The 23,500-nt window shown below is 41.8% G+C and overlaps 1 protein-coding gene across 11 annotated transcripts in view; it reads right to left on the bottom strand.

The window, feature by feature from the left end:
• The window catches only part of UNC13C (unc-13 homolog C), a 769,821-nt gene that overhangs the window by 291,252 nt on the left and 455,069 nt on the right, over positions 1-23,500 (bottom strand). For all 11 annotated transcript variants that reach the window (XM_033920485.1, XM_033920487.1, XM_033920488.1 and 8 more), the window contains 3 exons: positions 13,359-13,528; positions 10,521-10,636; positions 4,916-5,079 (listed from right to left, as the gene is read on the bottom strand). In XM_033920485.1, coding sequence (XP_033776376.1) covers positions 4,916-5,079; positions 10,521-10,636; positions 13,359-13,528 — 450 coding nt within the window. The remainder of the gene's footprint in view (positions 1-4,915; positions 5,080-10,520; positions 10,637-13,358; positions 13,529-23,500) is intronic.

Raw genomic sequence — 23,500 nt, forward strand, 5'->3', positions numbered from 1 at the left:
CAATTATTTCTCATTAATGGCTTGTTAAGATGAGAATGCATCTGGGCACTATAGGTCCGATATTCAGACTGCAGAAGCAGTGGCGTAGTAAGGGTGGGGTGCAGGGCGGTAGACTGTCCTGGGCACCGGCCTCTCTCCACACCCCCCATGCTCGCGTCCTCCCTCCCCTATACCTCTTGAAATCTTCACCAGCATGAGCAACTTTTCTGGCCCACTGCTCACGTCGACCTGGCTCCTCTCTGAAATCACTTCTGGGTCACAAGGTCAAGAAGTGATAGTAATAATAATAATAATAACAGTTTATATACCGCAGGACCGTGAAGTTCTATGCGGTTTACAATGATTAAAGGTATTACAGATTGAGTGGAATAAAGAAAGTTCAGAGTTAGTGAATAACAGTTCTAAAGCTCATAGGAAGTCGATAGGAAGGTGTTACGTGATCAAACTTCTGCAGTCCACAGAGTGGCCTAACCGCTGCATTTTGTATCAGTTGCAATCGCCGCATAGTGATGTCAGAGGGAAAGCCAATAATGGCGCAAGCAGCAGGCTGGAGAAGCTTTTTGCACTGGCAAAGATTTAAAGAGGCATGGGGAGGGGGAGGGGGAGGAGAAGGGATACGAGATACTTGTATACCGCCTTTTTGTAGTTACACAACTACATTCTAAACTAAACTAAACTAAACTAAACCTTAGGTTTGTATACCGTGCCATCTCCACAATAGGTACACAAGTATTTTTCCCTATCTGTCCCAGAGTGCTCACGGAGGGTGCGAGTGTGGTGTGGGGGGCAGGGAAGGAGTGGGGTGGGTGGAGAAGAGGGTGCAGGGTGCCACCACTGCCTCAGGTGCTTCCTACCCTCGCTATACCACTGTGCAGGAGGCAACTCGCCTAAGTCCAGTGGTGTTCCCAGATATTCAATTACGAGCTATTTCTGGTGACAGGCATTTGAATATCCGGGGTTCTTTCTTGACTGACTGTAACTTAACCCATTAAATTGATATGCAGCAATGACAGGTTAATTTATAATGGGTAAAGATAGGACTACTATTTTATTTATTTGGTTAGTTTTATATTCCATCCTCTCCAACGAGCTCATTTAGGCAATCTGATTTGCCCACTAAACCTAGCCAGTCAGCATTGGATATTGCCAGTATTGCATGATATAGCTGGTTAACCCTTTGCTACTAACTGCACTTTTTCAATGGGAGATAACTAGTTATATCCCGCTGAATATTCATAGTTAGCCAGTTAAATGTTATTTAACTGGTCAGCAGCTGTTTCTGGACAGTTAAAAAGCTTTGAATATCAGGGGGTACGGTGCACACTATTTACGATATTGCCCTGATACAAAAATATTTAAATAACATGAAAATTTCCATAGGCGGCATAAGAAACTATTTTTTGGCTGCAGATTCCTTATTTTATGAGAGCAACTGAGGCCCTTATGTATAAAATGGGCCCCTACAGTGAACCTAGTAGTGTACAAATGCTCTCGTACAAATTCACATCTGTTTCATAGAAGGCATTCACATACTCCCATATTTTATGAAATATATATACGTATCACAGCTCTGCCCCTTTTCCCACTAAACCACACACTATGGAATGCCTCTATGCAAATCACATACTTCTATGTGTATACTTGGCCACATAACTTTGAGCCCTTTTCCAGTTGTAAAAAATATTTTACACATAGAAAATGTCTTATAAAATTATCCCCTTGGAAGGATAATATCACTATTGGTTGGTAAAGCATATAGAGTAGGCAAAATATATGTACTTTTGTTCATTTAAAAAGAGAGATAGCCTATAATTGGCATGCGTACCTTTAAAAAAAAATCTATGTTTTAAGGCATCTGAGCTTTTATGAAAATCTTAGGAATCAGCTCAAGTATTCTTATAATTTCATTTAATTTCCCTCAAGCCTCATTCATGCCTGATGCTAAAAATGAGGACATATGTAGTATTATTTTTCCAGTCGCTCAGCTGCTTTGCCATGAATAAATTACCAGTTACAGGACACCTTGCATGGCCATAGAGAATACAGTACTGACACAGCGCTCCTGCTTTATGCTGGAAAAGTCCGCTCATTAAAAGCCGTAAATTCACCGCAATCACTATGCAGTAGTGAATGAATTTAACTAGGAGCAAGCAGTAAATTTTTTTTAAAAAAACAACAAATATTACAAGATCCAGTCATATGAATTACATTAAATTACAATAAAAAGCAGAACAAAACAAACTTCATAATGCTTTATTTAACCACATAAACGGAAATTTGCACAGAGAAAACGATTCATATGTTACAGTGTGGATCTTCTGTACGGTGCTTGAAGTTTAAGAGCTGCAGCAAACCCTTGGTCATCCTGAGGCTAAGGTCAGTATGAGCTGATCAAGTTTGTCCTGAAAATCTATGAGATGGTAAACGTTATCCCCCAAGTTCTATAAATGGTGCTTAAAGTTTGACACACCATTGTATGCTCAGGTATTGATTAGGGTCAGATATGTGTGTAACATAATTAGATAATTGGTGATATACTGGTGCCTAATTGGAGATAAGCAACAATTGGCATTTACAAGCATTAATTGGCACTAAGTAGCAGTTGCAAGTGTGACTAACTTACACCCCCCCCCCTTCCCGAGCATCTAACACGCTTGTGGAAGTGTGTGATGCATTGGTTAGAACTACAGCCTCTGTACCCTGAGGTTGAGGGTTCAAATCCCATGCTGTTCCATGTGACCCTGGGCAAGTCACTTATCTCAGGTACATTAGGTAGGGTATGAGCCCTTCTAGGATTACCAGATTTTCCTGAAGGAAAATCCGGACCCATGGCCATGCCCCCATATCTGCCCAGTTCCGCCTACATCACGCCATGTCCCGCCCCCAGCCCCACCCCATTAACCTGTTTGTGGGTTGGAATGGCATACGCACAGGTATGGATGCCGCATGACGTCACTGCATAGCATCCGCGTGTTCGCAGATCCCTACGTCATAAGCTTTTCAAAACCTGGACAAAGTGCCAGGTTATGAAAAGCCATCCAGACTCCCGGACATGTCCTGAAAAGGAGGACCTGTCTGTGGAAATCTGGATGTCTAGTAACCAGTGGCATACCAAGGGGGGGGGGGGAGTGCAGACCGCCCCAGGTACATAGCCAGCCAGGTCCAAGACTGGAACCTCACGCCCTACTGTGCAACAGGGCCTGCACCTCAGCACAGCTGTCGGTCCACCCCCTCCAACGTACTTGCTCTGGAGTAGAGTCGGCAGTCTCACAGAAGTGCAGGAAAGTCCTGCGATGACTGTATGCTGGCTCTGCTCTAGAAGAAGTAAGTTACATTGGAGGGGGTGAATCTGGAAGATGCAGGGAGTTGCGGCAAGGTCCCATGATGACTGTGTCTGCCAGGTCCACCCCCTCTGATGTAACTTACTTCTTCTGGAGCAGAGCCAGCACATGTAGTCATCGTGGGACCTTCCTGCATGAAGGGAGAGAAAGAAGCAAGACTGCTGATATGGAAGAGTGGTGGAGGGAGACAAAGGGGGAAGGGTGGTGCTGATGGAATTGGTGCGCAGGGAAAGGGAAGAGAGACATAAGGGGGAGGGATACTGGATGGAATTGGGTTGGAGGGAAAGAAAGGGAGGTAGATGCTAATGGAATGGGGTTGACTGAATGGGGTTGGCACTCAATTGAAAGAGCCATAGTAAAAATTGGGGGTGGGAGCGAGTCCTATTTTTCATTTTGTAGTGACTGTTTTCATTTACAAGTCCAAATGTCATGTGCTAAAACAGAAAACGAAATTAATCAAAAACAGCTGAATTTTGGCACAATTTTTGTTTCATTTCATTTCAGCCTCAACACAAATTCTATAATCAGTTCCTAATATACCTTTAGAGCAGCTTCATCCCCCCACTCTCATTGGGGAACAGGCCACCATGAATACAACGCTAAAGCGTAAACAATCAACTTCTCAAATAAACTAAGCAAAATCTGATTTCATATCTACCCAACTATCACATCTCATACACTAACCTACAAAAATGCCCCACTCATTCTATCAACACACAACAAAAACTGTAATCCAAGGGTATACAAAGCAGTCAGGATTGTAGAATATCCTTAATGAATATGCATGAGATATATCTGTATGCTCTGCTACTACTGTATTTGTTTATCATTTGTTAAACTACTATTTCCCAAGAGACTTCATGGTGGTTTATAGCAGTGGTTTCCAACCTGTCCTGGAGGACCACCAGGCCAATCGGGTTTTCAGGCTAGCCCTAATGAATATGCATGGAGCAGATTTGCATGCCTGTCACATCCATTATATGCAAATCTCTCTCATGCATATTCATTAGGGCTAGCCTGAAAACCCGATTGGCCTGGTGGTCCTCCAGGACAGGGTTGGGAACCAATGGTTTATAGTATTCCATTTGAGTAACTAATTAACATATAAAAATAAGCAATAATGGGCAATGTAACTGTGACTAAAGCTTATAAATATCCTGAAAACCAGACTATAACTTGTCAATCCTGCTCTAATCCATTCTGAGTATCATTCCCTTAATTTCACCAATCATCCTCAATGAAGCTTCCCAAAGGGACACTCCCTTTGTTATTATTAACACTGAAAATTGAAGGACGAATTCAGCCCAGCATCAACGGCAAGAAATCAAAGTGAAGCAAACTATTGTCCTTGTGGTTATTGGAGAGGGGAATGGTAACATTTTGTATTAATCAGATAAAGGAGCCCAGCACCTGAAAAGTAACCCCTAATATCAAATCACATCAGGGCCTGCTGACTTTACATTACAAAAGTAATGGCTAAGATGAATAGCTCTGAAATGTTCTCCACCTTCTCCTAATTACTTTTTTGGGTACAGCAGACTCTGATCCGAATTGCAAAATGTCTGTCTACTTACGTCATAGCTTGATAAATTGATTCAATTCCATAACGCATTGCAAATTCGTCTACAATTTCTTGTGCAGCATCCTCAAAGTAAACTTTCCAGGCCTCGTCTCCTTTTACTTCAGGGATCTTAACGATGCCGTTATTTTCAGCTTCTGTCAAATGGTGAAATAGATTCTAAGGGGAAAAAAAATACATTTCTACCACTGAATCCAAGAAACCAATAATGTCACCGTGCAGGTTTGTATTTGTACTCTTCTCATATTTGTCAAAGAGGTTTAGACAATTCAAAAGTAATATATAATTTCCTTTAATGAAATTCATCCTGAAAAGCCTTTTTAATATGGAATGTTGCGAGATGAGTGATTTGGTATAGTAACATTTTTGTTAATAACCCCTCCCCCCCCAATATTGAGCGCACACACATACACACAAGTTTAAAGAGTATAATTTTGTTTTGTCATTCTTGATTCTTTGCCTGTTTCCCTATCTTTTCAACTATTTTTTTATTTATTGATGATATCTAGAGCTAGTACCCATCAAACAGATAAATTCTCATTCATCATTTCATAGCACTATCTCAGTCTATGAATTGAATCACAGCTGCTTCCCAGATTCAAGTGTTAACAATTAAGAGCTGTAGTTCAGCAGCTCGGTAGACAAAATCTTCTATGGGGCAGAGGCCTTTTATTGATTTTTTAAATGTACGTATATTCCGCTACATCCACAGTTCTGTGCAGGTTACGTGAAAACATACATAATAGAATAATAATAAAATAATGACAAACAATCAACACATCATGAAATAACAATTAGCTTGTCTTAACTTTACACTTTCTACAACTTAAAACACAGAGAGATGAACCCCTCCCAAAAAAAAACCCAAAACAAAACAACAAAAACCAACCCCCACATCTGCTCACCAGGAATAAAAGGTTTACTTATACTCCCTCTCAAACAACATGAGGTTTTCCGAGGTGCAAATTTTCCTTTAGTTACCACATGCTTTATATTTTAGCAAAAATACATTCTTCAAAAGCTTCCATCTTTTATTTGGAACCTCTCCTGCAGACTGTCACTGTAATGATTTCAGAGAGATAACCAAACAAATTTGTTGTCTAAAGATATCAAACCAATTGGAGGCCAGAAATGGTGTGGCAGCTGTGTTTGTCCACTCTTAAGCATAACATGTAGAAATAACTTCACGGTATAGCGGTATATAAGAAATAAATTATTATTATCATTATAAATAGAAATAAAACAAAAAGAATCCAAGTGATACCTGTTTTATTGGACTAACTAGAGCATGCTTAGATTAGCTTTCAGAGGTAATCCTTCAGATCAGAGATAAGAAAATGAATACAGCTATTAGTAATCTAATCTACAATTTGTGAGCCGCTCTATGCCTAGATAGATTCAAGACGACATACAATTCAAGTGTTAGGCAACAGGATAGAAGAATTAAGGGGCAAGGGAGAGTAAGCTGGAGAAGGAGAGGGAAAGGGTAAAGAGTCTTCTACTGGGAAGAATTGTGTTGACATTAGAAGTACAGATTATATTGGATGAGGAAGAAATCTTTGAGTTGGAAGAAGCTACTAATTGTCAATGGAGTTTAATGTTTGAAAGAGAAGAGTCTTTAATTTCTTTGGAAATCTGAGATAACAGGATTTCATTTTGATGGTTATCAAGAGGCTGTTCCAGGTCTTTGCACCGATGTAAGTGATAATTGTGTTAAATATGCACTTGTACTTCCTTTAGGAGATGGGAGGCTCAGAAGAAGTTTCTTGATGTTTCTGGTTAAATTGGACCAAGAATTGATGAAAAGGTTTCTGAGAGGTTCAGCTGAGCTTGCATATAAGTTGTGATACACTATGCATGAGATTTTGAATTTAATGTACACAGAGATTGGCAGCCAGTGAAGTCTGTTGAAATAGGGCAATACAGAGTTAAATTTTTTTTCAGTTTGAAGATTAGCCGTATTGCCGTGTTTTGAATCAGTTGTAGTTTGCGGAGGAGGGAGGTGTTTATACCTGCATAAAGGGAGTTACAGTAGTCCAGGTGAGACAGTACTAGCATTTGTGTCAGTATTTGCAATGTGATGACTGTGGAAGAAGGGCCTGATCAGTCGAAGTTGTTTCATGCTTTAGAAGGGGTTTTTTCCCGTAAGTTGGAGATCTGGGGGTTGTAGGAGAGGGTTGAGTCCAATATGACCCAGAGTATTTTGGAGGTTTTGTTGGTATCTAGTTTGATTCCTGAGGGCAGGGTGATGGTTGTGTGGACTGTTTGTTGGGAATTGTGAAACCACAGTACTTTGGTTTTTGCTAAGTTCAGTTTGAGCTTGTTGAGTGTGTCCCAATTTTGTATCTTATCTATGCTGTTGGCAATTCTCTTAGAGGTGTCATTGGAGTCGCGTTCAATTAGGATGAGGAGGAGTATGTTGTCTGCAAATGATAATAGGCTCTCATTGTTACTGAAGGTAATATTGCCTAGGGAACTCATGGATAGCTTGTAGAATATTGGGGAGAGGGGGGAACCTAGGGGAACACTGCAGAATGCATGCCAGCTTTGTGAAAATTCCCCATCTTTATGGACAAGGTAATTCCTGTTCTGTAGGAAGTCTTTGAACCAGTTGCATATTGTGCTCATTATACCAACTTCATCGAGTATGGTTAGGAATATTTGGTGGTTGATAGAATCAAATGCTGCTGAAATGTCAAATTGAAGAAGGATGGCTTGATATCCTTTGCTCAGTGTTTGTTTGACACTGGTAGTTAAGGTTAGTAGGGCAAAATCCAAATTGTGTATGATGAAGGCAGGAGTGCTTTTCAATATAGGTTGAGAGTTGTTTACTTACATGTGTTTCTAAACATTTAGTGAGTATTGGGATACCAGCTATTGGCCTGTAATTTATGGGATTTGTTAGATTTGTGTTTGAGGTCTTGGGAATGGGGGTGAGTGCTATCTGACCCATTTGGGGTGGAAGTTGGCCATGGTATAGTAAATTGTACAGAAAGTGAGTGATCCAAATAATGATATGATTCGAGGTGTTGGCTAATAACCAGCTTGGGCAGTTGTCTAGGATGCTGCTGTGGAGGAGAGTTTCTTTAGGAGTTTATCTGTGTCAGAATTTTCTAATGACATAAATGTGCTCCAGATTTGATAAGCAGCACAGAGGTCGGAAATCACCTGTGGTGATGAGCAAGCAACAGTTGTTGTGATGGAAGCATTCTCTACTTCTAGTTGAACAGTCTTTATCTTATGGAGAAAGTGGTCAGCAAGGGTCTGGGCTCTGGGTTGAGAGATCTTATCAGACAAACCTAAATCTGGGGGCATAATCATGGTGCATAGTAAATGAAATAGTTTTTTTATATTGAAGTTGTCATTTTCAATTTCATGAGCTTAGTGGCCTTTTTTTGGCCTCGGCAATATTGTATTTATATCTGTTGATTGCAGCCCTCCTTGCAGTTTTGTGTTCAGATAGTTTACTTTTTTGCCATTTCCTCTTAAGTTTGTGGCAAGTTTGTCTTTCTGCTTTCAATGGATAACGTGGATAAATGTAAGGTGATGCACGTCGGTAACAAAAATCTTATACACAAATACAGGATGTCCAGTGCAGTACTTGAGAGACCCCCCAGGAAAGAGACTTGGGAGTACTGGTTGACATGTCAATGAAACCATCCGCGCAATATGTGGCGGTGGCAAAAAGGGCAAACAGAATGCTAGGAATGATTAAGAAGGGGGATCACGAACAGATTGGAGAAGATTATCATACTGCTGTACCGGGCCATGGTATGCCCTCCCCTGGAATACTGCGTCCAGTACTGGTCCCCGTACATGAAGGAGGACATAGTACGACTCAAAAGGGTCCAGAGAAGAGTGACTAAAATAGTTAAGGGCTGGAGGAGTTGCCGTACAGTGAGAGATTAGAGAAACTAGGCCTCTTCTCCCTTGAAAAGAGAAGACTGAGAGGGGACATGATCGAAACATTCAAGATAATGAAGGGAATAGACTTAGTAGATAAAGACAGGTTGTTCACCCTCTCCAAGGTAGAGAGAACGAGAGGGCACTCTCTAAAGTTAAAAGGGGATAGACTCCGTACAAACGTAAGGAAGTTCTTCTTCACCCAGAGAGTGGTAGAAAACTGGAACGCTCTTCCGGAGGCTGTTATAGGGGAAAACACCCTCCAGGGATTCAAGACAAAGTTAGACAAGTTCCTGCTGACCCAGAACGTATGCAAGTAAGGCTAGTCTCAGTTAGGGCACTGGTCTTTGACCTAAGGGCCGCCGTGTGAGCAGACTGCTGGGCATGATGGACCACTGGTCTGACCCAGCAACAGTAATTCTTAAGTTCTTAATATATCCGTAAACCAAGGGAAAGTCTTTGCAGCTCTTGTGTTGCGATAGCGTAGAGTGGCTTGTGAGTTTAGTGTGTATAAGAGTAAAACATTACCTTATTCAAATGACTTTCTTACAGTAAGAGGGAGGGGAGGGTGGGAGACAGGGATATAAGAAAAGGTGATATGAAGGTCTCTGAGCAGTAAAAATTATGTTTTGTAATGCGAGAGAAACCAATGTCTTAGTTAAGGCATGTCTGGTATAGGGTTACCATATTTGCTAAGTCAAAAAAGAGGACACTTGACCCCACCCATGCTCCGCCCCACCCTCATCCTACTCACTATCCCACCCACCCATGAAGCCCTGCCCCACCTGCTCTTGCATCCTGCTAGTCTCGCCCCTAAACTACCCCATCCCTCCAGCACAGCCTCTCTCTCTCCAGCCCTTCACCCAGGCCACTCTGGAGTAAGGTATGGCTTTTGTGAGTCTCCCCTGTTCACTGTACCTTCTCCAGCATTGCAATTTAAAAACTTTGGGCAGCTGACAGCATTAATGACGTGATCCTTCTGCCGTCGGCCTGCCCCGAAGTCATCACTCTGCAGCGTTCTGCCTACATGGGAGTTGGAAGTGCTGACTGAAGAAACCACTTATTTTCCTTGTGGCAAGATTCCATGTGAAAGTTACTACAAAACTCATTTCTATCTGTAGCAAAATTCACATGATGTTAACCTACGGGATATCCTGTGTGTTAGTACATTTATCTCTTACTAGTATATTATTATCCTTGGTTTTCATGATAATAGTCTTGATTAGTTTTGACAGTCAGGGGTGTAGTGAGGGCAGGGGGGGAGGGGGCAGACTGTCCAGGGTGCTATTTTGGCGGGGGCGCCAGCATCTCTTCATTACCCTACAAATATTCACTGGCAGTCAGCAGCATCTCTTACCTGCTGCTTGTGCTGGCCTCAGCTCTCCTGATGTCAATTCCTGGTCAAGGGACAAGGAAGTGACATTAGAGGGAGAGCTGAGGCCAGAGCGAGCAGCAGGTAGACGCTGCTGTGGGTGAAGATTTGATGAGGTACTTGGGGGGCCATGCATCAGAGAAGAGTGTGGGGAGGGGGAAAGCCTGGGAGTGCGCATGATGTGGTGATGCCAGGAGCCACTACCCCGGGTGCCTCCTTCCCTCGCTACACTGGTGCACACAGTACATCTATTTAGAGAATAAAATATAAGTAACTTACACATATACTTGTTTGATGTTGCTTTATCATTACCATATTGGCTTACCTCATGCAAGCACGTATATTGTATATGGTATGGTGCGATATTCTCTTCTCCTTTAATTTCAACATTGATTTTCAATCTAATGGCACCAGAGACGGCAGATTTATCTGTTCGTTTCTCTATGAAAAAAATGTTAAAACTGTTAACAATCCATGGCTATTGAAATATATTTGCATACGTTTTATTCACAAGGCAAAAAGAGGAGAAAGAAACCCCTATGTGTAATGTATCAACCAGAACAAAGCAAACATAGGGGTGGCACGAGAACCTTCCAAAAAATGAGAATGCCTCAGAAGGTCAGTTGGTTGGTTTCTTAGTCCTTGAGTCTAGTGAATACATTTTCTCTAGGGAGGCTTCTCATATGCATCAGCTAGGCATTTAGGCCCAAATTCTCTATAATGTGCCATAAGTTAGCTGGCAGGAGGCTACTGCCCTATTGCCACCTAACTTAATTGTTTTAACTGGTGAGAAGCGGTGCAGTAATTAACCAAATGTAAGTACTTGCAAGTGCCTACAAACGACGGCATCCAACTCCCATCCACAGAGGCGCCTGCATCTAAAATAGATGTGGTTTATAATGGAAGTGGACATAGGTGTCGGTAGGTGCCTTTATGGATGCAATTCTTGTGGAAAGTAGATACCAGAAATATAGACCTGTGAAACCCTGGCCTGGCCTACAATTCTTTCAATGGTGCCATCATGTGATTCACATGCAATTTTTCAGCAGCTGCCGCTAATGGCACCATTTCGAGAATCCAGCCCTTAGGGCCAGATTCTGTCGCATAAAAAGATAGGCGCCCAAAGTTAAATGCCTATTGCATGTCACTCCCACTTAGGCGCCCATTACAGAATCGTGCTTAGTGGCGTCAAACTTAAAACTTAGGCGCCTGTAATGTAGGCTAGGATTTTAAAGGCCTACATTCTAGGCACCCAAGTCCTTTAGAACAGTGTTCTTCAACCACCGGTCCATGGACCAGTGCCGGTCCACAGAAATTTCCTGCCGGTCCACAGGGCCAGCACGTGCATCAGGCCCAAAACAGTGTTCTTCACCACCGGTCCAGAGTGCGATCGATGCTGTAACCAGACAGACTTTGTGCCTGCCCTGGTTACGGATAAGGTAATTGACTGTGCCATTAAAAGCCAAATAAAAACTTATTTTTTAAAAAAAGGTAGGCATTGTAATCATGTCTTTACAAGTCTTCTAATGGTGCCTAATGTCAAATTAGGCATGGTTAGGGGCGGAAATGACCTTAGTGGCATTAGATGCGATTCTCAATAGAACTGAGGCATCTTGCAATGTAGGCCAGTAAAACAATGGCCTACATTGCAGACGCCTAATTTTTCTGCTAGACGCCGTTAGCCGTGATTCTTGAATTGGTGCCCAAGCATGATTGACATGTAGCCTGGGCTATTTTTGTAGGCAGCTGCCAATTTAGGTGCCATGTACAGAATCTGGCCCTTAGTAAATACCACTAACAAATGCTGCATCAAATAGGTTTAGGTTTTATGAAAATTTGATAAAAACGCTTACATAAAAATTTAAAAGCGATTTACAATGGAAATACTGTAAAATAATCTTTGAGACATATAAACAAAAGACATTACTCATAATGTACTTTGGGGAGGATGGAAGGGAGAACTACAATTTAAATAGAAAAGCACAAATAAGAAAAAAAATATTTTTGTTAGTGGGCAGGGAAGGGGTAGGTTGTACAGCTTGGTTTATAGGAAGTAACAGCTACTGTGGTAAATAAAGCAGAAAGGTTAACACCTTTGTTCATTTGGGAGGATTAGGCGGGATATAATACCTTCTCAAAAGGTACAATGTTGGCACATGGTAATAACCATTACTCCATGTTTTTAAATCGTAACTCTTTATTTGCCTCTTTAATACCTATTATTTTAATCATTCACCCAAAAATGAATCTCTCTAACTTCTTATTTTTCCTGTCCTGTCTTTCTTGACTACATTGTAAGATCTGTCAAGTAGGGATTGTCTCTTTCATGTTTATGTACAGTGCTGTATATGTCTGTAGCACTACATAGCAGTCCACCCCAGGCGCCATCTTGCTCGGGGCACCAGCACCCCTCCTACTTTCTGCACCCCTTCCTACTTCTCCCCCTGCACGTGCATGCCCCATCCCTTCCCTGTCCCTTTCTAACTTTGGTGCAAGTAGCTACCAACTTTCTGCCTACATCGGCTTCGGTGCTCTATCTGCTGCAATCCAGTTGGGTTCTCAGGATTTCCCCAATGAATTTGCAAGAGATCTATTTACATGCACTGCTTCCATTGTATGCAAATAGATCTCACCAATATTCATTTGGGAATGCCTGAAAACCCAACCTGGTGATGGCCGAGGTTGGACACCCCTGGCTTAGAAGTAACGGTGTTCCATTGCATGCAAATCTATCTCATACATATTCATTATGGATATCTTGAAAAGCAGACTGGCTTGATGTATCCTGAGGATTGGGTTGAGAATACATTAACGCGTGAATGCAAATTAGTGTGCATTAAACTGCTTCCTTTTCATTGCCCAGCCACAACATTTCTGTTAAGCTATAAAAGATTTTGGCATGTATATTTGATTGCAAAGACAAACTGGCTCTTGGTGTTAAACAATGACTAATGGGCTAGAATTTACCTCAAAGGAAAGAGACACAAATAGCAAAATCCTAATCATTGTGGGCCTAGTGTACTAATGGTTTGTTTACTATGAAATATGGCACCCACAATATAAAATAGTTTTCTTTTTATGAGTCAGCCTTTCTGACAATGTATTCAAACAATTAGGAATAAGCATTTAGCTATATCTGAGAAACAGGAAATTATTTCAATACCTAAATTGTACCAGACATCCATTTCTCCACTAAGTGTTCTCACATCAACAATGGTTTGTCCAAGAAAGTCATCGGATTCCTTTTTGAAGTGTTGTTTCACTCTTGACTTGATGTCATCGTCTTCATCCCAGACTCTTACTTTGATTCTGTCAGTAGAATTATGGCACTCACTGCAGAGAGCAAAGGACAACAGGAACAGTTTCACATAAATTTCGAAAGCCTGTCAGATCCTGATTTTAAAACAACAGTCTATTTTTTAAAATCTGAAAGTGTGAACAAAATACATATGAGTAAATCTCCACACAGTGAGGCTGAAGATAACCCCAGAAGCAGTCGTAGTAAGGAGGAAGGGGTGGTCCACCCCGGGCACCCTCTTGGTATGGGTGCCAGCACCCATCCCTCCTCTCCACACCCCCCCACTACCATGTGCACCTCTTTAACGTTTGCGGTGTGAGCAGCCAGCATTGGCTTTTCTTCTGATGTCACTTCCTGGACCCGTGTCTAGGAAGTGACATCAGAGGAAGAGATGACACTGGCGTGAGCAGCAAGTTGTGGTTGCTGCTCATTCCACAAACATTAAAGAGGTACGGGGAAGGGAAGGGGTGCATACACATGGCAGGAGGGGGCGGGGAAGGAGCAGATGGGGTGGTGGAGAAGAGGGCTGGGGAGGGGCGCCACCACCCTGGGCACCTCTCATCCTCACTACGCCATTGCAGCCAGGCAACTTTGAAAGAGTGGCCCCCCCTATACTGCTGTCATACCTCCAGTCCAGAAGGCTTCCTTTAACGGCTAGAATACGCCGAGGTTGCATTAAAAGTATTTGTAATTGCAAAATATCTATTTCCTGAAGAAGATCTTTTCATAGAATCAGAACAAAACGGAGATCCTCCGTCGTATCACTTCCAGATGGCTGGGTAGAAAACTACACCTGAGCTACGTACTATAGATAAAATCCCAAATAAGGGCGCAAGTGTGTATATATATGTATATACACACACACAGCGTTCTCCCTAGGGCCTTTTAGCCAGGTGCTCCGCCCAGCTAATTTAGGTGACTGCCCAGCTGTTTTCCTCCAGTGAGTAACATTCTGAGTAAGCAACATTTGTGGGGGAAAAAAAAAAGTTCCGTGTCGACTATGTCCCCTTCCCTCAGGGCATCTCTCCCACACTGCCTTTGTAACTGCAACACAAACAAGTTCCCTGCTTCAGGGTCTGTAAGGCTCCAGCTGGTTGATCCTCGTCAAGCAGCCGGTTCAGGCAGTGGAGGTAAGGCTGCGATCAGTTCAGCCAATTGGAAGAGCAGCAGCAATGAGGAACAGATTTTGATTGGAGGAATGCGTCGCTTCCGCCATGATATTTTTTACCTTGGCGTTGGAGCGCTGTGCAGCGGGACCTCTTTGCATTCTCCCGCATCACTTTCTGGGGAAGTTGCCAGTGCCTCCGGTGTTGGCTGCCCCGGAGGAGAGCATTGGGTATATGGGGCCAGCCGTCATCCACTTCTCTCCCCATAAGGCCCACAAGTTCTTTGAGATAGAGAACACCATGTCCTGAGTCAGTCTTGTTAGTATCAGTAGGCACATGCCTGGGGCCCGCTGAAGGACAGCAAATATTTTTTAACATTTTTTTTAAACTTTTTTGTCGATGGGGGATGGGGGAGGGGCCACATTGCCGATCTTACCCGCCTGACTGGAGGATGGTGATTCCCCGGGCTGATGAAGAGCCGCTGGAAGCACACAAATCAATCTGCAATGGGGGGGGGGGGGCCATATCCATGAGGTTAGAGAGTTTTTTCAGTTAATAGCGATAGTGAGGAATCCAGTGATAACAGCGGACATTTGCGTGCTAGCACGCACTGAGACCCAACAATTTTTTATTTTTGAGGATTATAAGTAACCCTGTTTTTTGAGGGGGGAGAAAGAACAAATAGCAACTGAATGTTTTAAGTGTAGTGCCCCCCCCTCAAAAATCAGGGTTACTTCATAACCGTCAAAAATAAAAGAATTGTTGGGTCTCAGTGCACGTTGGTGCGTAAATGTTCGGCGCGCGATTGTCCTGCGGTTACCGGGATTTCTGAGGAAGAACATCTATACCCATAGCACAAGGTTAAGTTTTCTACAGCTCCTATTAAGGTAAGGTGAATTGAGTTTTATACTTTTTTTGTCATTTAAAGATAGGATTATGCTTTCGAATCTGTTTTTAAATAATATTACAGATCTATTTGAATGTGGAATTCAGCACCTAGCCAGTACTTGCATTGTATTGGGTCTTAAAGCTTGTAGAAAAGTTTGAGTTTTCCTTTCGTTTTGAAATTGAACCTTTTGAGTTTAGAGTTAATCATAACGAACAGTTCATTTTATCATGTTTCTTTTGGGATTTATATTTCATCTCTGCTCAATTAAGTGATTCGTTCATTTTAATTTGTTGAATGGAAACTAGGAATTAAAGTTTAAGGTGATCCCGATTCAGGGAAAAAATTTTTTGATTCGGCCTATTGAATTGATTTTTTGATTCAATTCATTTTTCCTGTCCAATCAGGTGTTTTCTTTCCTTTTTTTTTAATGGCCTGATTTTGGGGGGGGGGGGGGGTTGTAGCCTCTTCAGGCCCCCACCGCCACCCCTTTCCAACTCCACACTAGTGCTGTGTTGTAAACAAAAAAGACTCTCTCTGATAGGTCCTAGCTCAGACTCACTAACTGCCTCTTTCTTACCCTTCTCTTTTTTATTTTTCAGCTACCTATCAAATTTCCATCTTCTCGAAGTTACAGAGAAATACTTTTAAAACCAATAAGAGGAAATTTTTTTCACTCAGATAATACTACTTAAGCTCTGGAACGCATTGCCAGAAGATGTGGTAAGAGCGGTTAATGTAGCTGGTTTGAAGAAAGGCTTGGATAGTTTCCTAGAGGAAAAGTCCATAGTCTGTTATTGAGAAAGACATGGGGGAAGCCACTGCTTGCTCTGAATCGGTAGCATGGAATGTTGATACTCTTTGGGGTTCCGGAATCTTTTATCACTCTTTGAAATTCTGGAACCTTGCTATTCTTTAGGATTCTGAATGGAATGTTGCTACTCCTTGGGTTTTGGCCAGGTACTAGTGACCTGGATTGGCCACTGTGAGAACGGGCTACTGGGCTTGATGGACCAATGGTCTGACCCAGTAAAGCTATTTTTATGTTCTTATGACTCCCACCTCAGCCTGACCTTTTTTTTTTTTTTTTAAAGCGCCAGCAAGCGATTTGAACCCATCCTCCGGGGCTCTAACGGTAACACTATGCATGCCGGCTTCCATTGTCCCACGAAACCTGATTTGAATCTCCTTATTGTCTGCCTATCTTCTTTTATTTCAAGTTGGATTCTTTGGTGGACCGCTTGCCTTGTTGTTTTATTACAAATTAACATACATGGAGTGGAATGTACCAGAGGAGTTACAGATTTGGTTGTTTATTCATACATATGGGTTAAAGTTGGACGACATAGAATGAGGCAGTTGAGGAGTTGCAAACATTGTTATTAATATGGATTTATGTTTCGGATAGTATTACTGCTTTACAATGCTTTTGAACACACGTATATACATATGGAAAGGGTTCAGAGTTAAAGTCCTGGGCAAGTAGATGGGAAGGGAAGGAAGGGAGAGATTTGTTCAGAGATGTTTGGGGCTTGCATAGAACTAAAACTTTGCATTGGTATGTTAATCTTGGTTGTTTGTTTTGAATTTTAACCTGTATTGTGAATCTGTGATTGTATTTCTGGAGTCCCTCTGAGTCCAGCTTTTCTTCCTTTCTCCTCCGCCCCCATTGGCAACATGTATCCGTCTCTCTCTTATTCCCTCCCCTGCTGCAAAGGTGGGAGGACTCAAAATGTTAGCAGGAGGAAGATAGAGAGAGGGAGAAACCTGAAACAAAGGGAAGGCAGAAGAGAGGGAGGCAGATGTTGGATTTAGGGGTGTATAGAGGGAAGAGAGAGAGACTGCAAAGAGGCGGAAAGATTCTAGACGAGGAAGGAAGGAGGGAGAGAGAGAGGCGAGAAAGACCCAGAAGAAAGGAGAACAAATGCTGGATTTTTTTTTTTTTTTGGGGGGGGGGTTGTAAGCAGAAGAAAGACAGAGAGAGAGGCCTGGACCAAAGTGGAAAGACAGGAGGCAGATGCTGGACTATGGGAGGTGCAGACAGAAGAGACAGAGGGGGAGAGTCCCTGAGGAAGAACAGAGAGATGCAGGATCATGACAGAGGAAGGAGAGAGAGGGAGGCATGTTGCCAATAGGAGTGGAGGAGAGAGGAAGAAAAGTTGAACTCATGGAGAGACAGAGAGAAATATTGGTTGGGGAAGGGATTGAGGTCCAGAGGAGAGGAAGGATGCAAGAGGCAGAAAGAAAGAAATGCAGTCAGAAGGAAGTCCAACCAGAAACTAATTAAATCACCAGATACCAAAGGTAGGAAAAATGATTTTACTTTCAATTTAGTGATCAAAATGTGTCAGTTTTGAGAATTTATAATCTGCTGTCTATATTTTGCACTAAATTTGTCTATTTATATAGTTGTTACTGATTGCATATCTGCCATGACCTCTTTGAAACCCCCCAAATGTAAATGATTAACATTTTCTCAGCATACAGTGTGCTTTGTGGTTTTGTTTTTATTTTGTGGTTACCATTATATAGACAGTATTTTCCCCAGAAATTTTTTCCAGCCAGGTGGCACGAAAAAGTAGCCGGGTGGGGTAGGGCAGAACATGGAAATTTGGTGGTGGAAAAAATTAAATGTGCACGATTTTTATTAGTTAATTATTATTCATTATTTTCCAATACTCAATATGACTTCCTTTTTTAAGGTTTGACACTTAGGCAGTGTTCCAATAGCATTTAAGCAACCCTTGAAAAAAAAAAGTAATGCAGATCCTCTTATTCCGAATAGCTACTGGCCAGTACCAAACCTTCCATTTCTTTCAAAACTACCGTACTTGAGAGAAAGGTATTCAACCAACTTCAAACTCATGTTGAATCAGTTAATGCTTTGCATCCTGCAATAGCAGTTCACACAAGGCCATTTTCATTGGTGCCCATAGAGGCAATTGTATTTAAAGAACAATAAAGAATAATAGTAAAAGTTTCCATACAAAATAAAATTAAAAACTAAAAATCAAAAAGAGACATTTGGACCGATGATAGCCCGCATCCAAGTTATTAGCCAAGATTGGTTCTAATGGCAAATATCTGCGGGCACTTGAGATCCGTGGAGGGGGATAATCGAAAGGGACGTCTAAGTCCATTTACGTCCATCTCGCAAGTCGTCCAAAGTTAAAAAGAGCCTAAGGCACATTTTCGAAAGATACATTCAACTTTTTTTGACTTTCGAAAATCGTCTAATTATACGTCCTGCTAATCTGATCGTCCAAGCCGCTAAATCGTCTATCTTTATACCACATTTTTTGTCCAACTTTCAATCCAAGTCCAAAATGCCTAGAACAAGCCCTGTTGGACGTGGGAGGGGTCTGCAAAATGATGGACTGCACACCCAGACATTGCACCTAAATAGTGGGGTACCTTACAGGGCACTGCTGTGAACTTCACAAAAAGGGTGCCATGTCTTCTCCTCCCTACAGCTCACTTATAGGTCATGGTGAGCCCCCCAAACCACCTCCAGAATCCCTTAGACCCACTTATCTACCACTCCAATAGCCCTTATGGCTGCAGGAGCCACTTATATGCCAGTACAAAAGGGTTTTGGGGGTGTATAGGGCAGTGAACATGTTTCAGTATCAATGCAGTGATTACAGGGGCTTATGGGCATGGGTCCTCCTCTCTATGGGTCCCTAACCCACACCCAAGATGACTTAAGCTGCCTCTGGGCTGGACGACTAGGCTTTCCTATGCCAGGCGGCCAGGTGATGATGGTCTGGAGGCTGAATTTTAAAGGTGTGATTAATATTTTTATGGGGGTGGGGGGGGTCGGTGATCATTGGGGTAGTGTGTGGGGGTCTGTGTTATGTGTTTTCAGTGATTATCTGGTGAGTTTATGTGGGTTTTTGTGACTTAGACCATGTTTTACACAATGTCCAAGTTCTATCTAGGTTCTGTTGTTAAACTTTCGGTTATACATGCTGTACGATCAAGTCTAAGCCGGCCCATGTTCCGCCCAACTCCCACCCTCGACACGCCTCCCGAAACGCCCCGTTTTAGCTTTGGACGTTGAGCAGCACTATGAAGGCCTAGGTCATTTAGAAATACATCCAAAACCCGGTTTTATTATCGGCGCTTGGACGTTTTTGAGAAATGTTTATCCAAGTGCCGACTTAGGCCGGTTTTTGGATGTTTTTCTCTTTCGATTATGAGCCCCAAAGTCTCTATTTCAAATATCGTTTGTATAGACATTCTTGATCTAGCATTAGCCTATTTCTAGGAGTTATATGTATTCAATATCACATAAACCAAAATCAAAACAACTGACTGACCAAAAATTAGAGGTAAAAAAAAGGGGAGGAACTACAAAGTTTAATAGGACAGAGTACATTTAAGGTATGAACAGAAGGGAGGAATTAAGATGAGAATAGAGATTAAAATCATAAAAGACTTGGAAGGTTAAAATCAGAAAGAGTCTAATGCTGCCAAAATATCCAATTATTATTTTTCAAAAGCATCCCTGAAGAGAAAACTCTTCAGTGAACTTTCCAAATTCCAAGTCGCTGGATTCTCCGTATTAAAATGGCCATGATGAACTGGCTACGCTGAATCAGCAACAATGAAATGGCTGCGCTGAATCATTCCATTCTGCTGGTCAGGGTGTACAAGATGAGGTAAAATAGAGCTCAAATGTGCCACTTTTATGTCAACCTCTGAATTCAAAACCAAGATGCGGCAATAAGTAAAGCACTGCTTAGGTATAACTGATATTGTTTTAAGCAAAGAAGCTCCCTTAGAGAATACAAACATGGTAAATAAATTTTCATAAGATATGCAAGAAGGAAACATCAAAAATATCTACCTCAATATTACTTTACCATAGAAATTAACTATAAATAATTGTGAATTATCAGAAGAGAGAATCTCTCAATATTCCAGAGAAAGCATTACCCACAATTCATCATCAGTTCACAAGACCACTAGTTCTCAAATCTTACCTGGAGGACCACCAGCCAATCGGGCTTTCAGGATATTCCTAGTGAAAATTCATGAGAGAGATCTGCATATGGCATGTAAATCTCTCTCATGCAAATTCATTAGGCATATCTTCAAATCCACCTTCAAGTTTCAAGGCCCCAAAATATGGAACTGCCTCCCAACCTGCTTACGTCAGATTTCCTCCTATCTTTAATTTAGGAAGGTGCTGAAAACGCATCTGCTTTCCATTATATTCGTGCTATGATTCATAATGTTTGTGCTGCTAATCTTATTAATCTTATGTAAGCCGCAATGATTTCCAGTTGACATTTTCAGGGTATAAGAAACAATATGGTTTGGTCTGGTATCCTGAAAACTCAACTAAAATGGGCATCTCATATGAGAGTTCTATTATAAATACAATAGGAAACAAACCTCGTTGAAACCAGGCCTTAACACCCAATTTTAGCAGGGTTTTGTAGACAGAAACCTTGTAACTTTTAACCAATCAATACCAATTACCATCTCATCAAGCTGCTCTGAGAGCTAGAATCTAACTTTTCGGCAGAACCCTTTGTTATAAGAATGAAGTATTGATAAATACAGATGTATTTATTAGGTTGGGTACAGTCTCCTGTTCACTTCTGTTCCAGGTTTAATTTGATTCTAACATCCACTTTGCTGTTTATTGATCAAATCAAATTACGTTTTAAAGAATAAAGCCACTAAACAGGTTTTACATGGGAAATATTACAAAGAATAAAAGTTGTATATTGTAGATACTTTAATGTTGCTTTTCCTTTCAATGTTAGGCCCATTCTCATCTTTCTTTTACATCTTGACCATTTCCCTATAATATATTCTTCTACATATGTTTGTCCTGTATATTTTACTTGACTATTGTAAGCTCTGTGATGCAAAGGTTGTCTCTCTTTTCTGTGTATGGTCTGTGTTCCAGAAATGGTCAGTAGTAGTAACAGCAGTACGATCACATCCCCCTGAATTCTAGGGGTTAAATCTGGATAAACAAAAATTCTATGAATGTGGAATGCAGCCAAACACGCTTTAAAGAAATGAGTTAGAAACCTCATCTTTATCTGCCAAATTAAGAAAAGTCACCACCAAGACTCCTTTCTTATTAGTTTCTTGTACTGCCTCCATAACTGTGGTCAAATTACTTCCTGTTGATTGCTTTAGGCCATCATCTCCCAGCTTCCTAATGGAGTCAGGGATATAATAAACTCTTGCAACTCATAGGAGAGAAAACGAATCAGATTGCAGTATCTGAAAATATCACATGCCTCTTCAAAACGCCAAGTTTTCCAAAAAGAATTAGCAATGTTTAGAAGAAAAAATAAACAGCGTTTGTGGGAACTATCGGCAGCCATTCAAAGATATTAATCAGAGTAGTTTAATATGTATGAAAATGCTTTTGTGCTGGGGTTATAACCCTGCTTTGATACTGTTTCTTTATGATATCTCATGTTTCTCAGAAAATGAATTGCTTTTTTAGATAGCTACAACAAGCCATTAATTTATGGCGAAAAACATAGCAGCCCTTTTAAACGTTTGGTTATGGTCTAGAACATCCATTTTCATGGTAATTAATTATCTTCCACTTTCAGGTGACATACAAGTCTAAATAATGAGATTCTTTCATTACCAGTCAGTGAGGATGTACGATATGCTTCGTGTTAGGCCTGAAAGAAAATACTTGTTGAATTAAAAAGAGAAAAGCCCTAGTGAATCAGGCCTTCAACTTTATAAAGACTTTTTTTGTGTGTGTGCTTTTTTGACGGGCTACTTAGGTATACTGGGTATAGTATCTTTTCCTTTACTAGCTAAATATGACCCATGGTCCCAAGTATTAATAAAAGCACTCAGGTTCTGCACACTCAGTGCTGCTTTTTCATGGATTCTGTGGCTGGTTGCAGGGGGCCTGGTTACTGTGGGATGGGTTTCTCAGTGATCACTCCACTCCTGAGTACTGGCAGTGGTGTAGTAAGGGGTGGGAGTCAGGGGGTGGACCACCCCAGGTGCCATCTTAGTGGGGGCACTAGCATCTTTCCATCCCCCCCCACGCCACACTCATGCCCTCCCTTCCCCCCATACCTCTTTAAATTGTCACCAGCGCAAACAACTTATCCAGCCTGTTGCTTGTGCAGACCTGACTCCCCTCTGAAATCACTTCCTAATCATGAGTTCAGGAAGTGACATCAGAGGGAAAGCCAATGCCAGAGAAGCTGCTCACGCTGGCAAAAATTTAAAGAGGTACCAGCGCAAGTGTGATGTGGGAAGCAGCAAGGAGCAGAGAGGAGGGCACAGGGGGAAATGCCTATTACCCCCACTATGCCACTGAGTACTGGCACCTTTTCTGCTAGAAAAAAATGCACTGATTGCCAAATACAAAATGCCACATACATAATAACTTTTGCAAACAATTACTTATAATGACAAGAATACATGTAGGCATGAGGGGGTAAATATCAGGCAGAGGGTGGGCAGAATCATGATTTGTACATACACCCCTCCCCCCAATTCTATAAATGGTGCCTAAAGTTGTGCGCATACAGCGGCGTGAGTAGCAGATGTATGTGCACAACTTAATTGGCCTAACTGGCGCTGATAATTTGCAATTAATATCTCAGACTGGATGCTAATTGGGACTAATTAAAAGTTACGTGCACAACTCAGAAAGCCTGATTCTGTAAAAACAATGCAGCAGTTGCAGTGTGGGGATTTGAAAAGGGGGCATGGCCGGGGCAGATCAGAGGCAGATTGGGGGCATTCCTAAAAATTAGGGGCATTTTTATAAAATACAGTGGTACCTTGGATTATGAGCATAATCCGTTCCAGGAGCATGCTCGTAATCCAAAATGCTCGTATATCAAAGCAAGTTTCTCCATAGGAAGTAAGGGAAACTTGCTTTGATATGTTCCCATCCCAAACCTTCCCCCCCCCCCCGAGGCCAGCAGCGCTGCTCCCTCCCCCCCCACGAGAACCGGCATTGCTCCCCCCGAAGGCCCTCCCCACGAACGGGCACCCTC

The sequence above is a fragment of the Geotrypetes seraphini genome, chromosome 14 (assembly GCF_902459505.1).
Source record: "Geotrypetes seraphini chromosome 14, aGeoSer1.1, whole genome shotgun sequence".
NCBI lineage: Eukaryota > Metazoa > Chordata > Amphibia > Gymnophiona > Dermophiidae > Geotrypetes > Geotrypetes seraphini.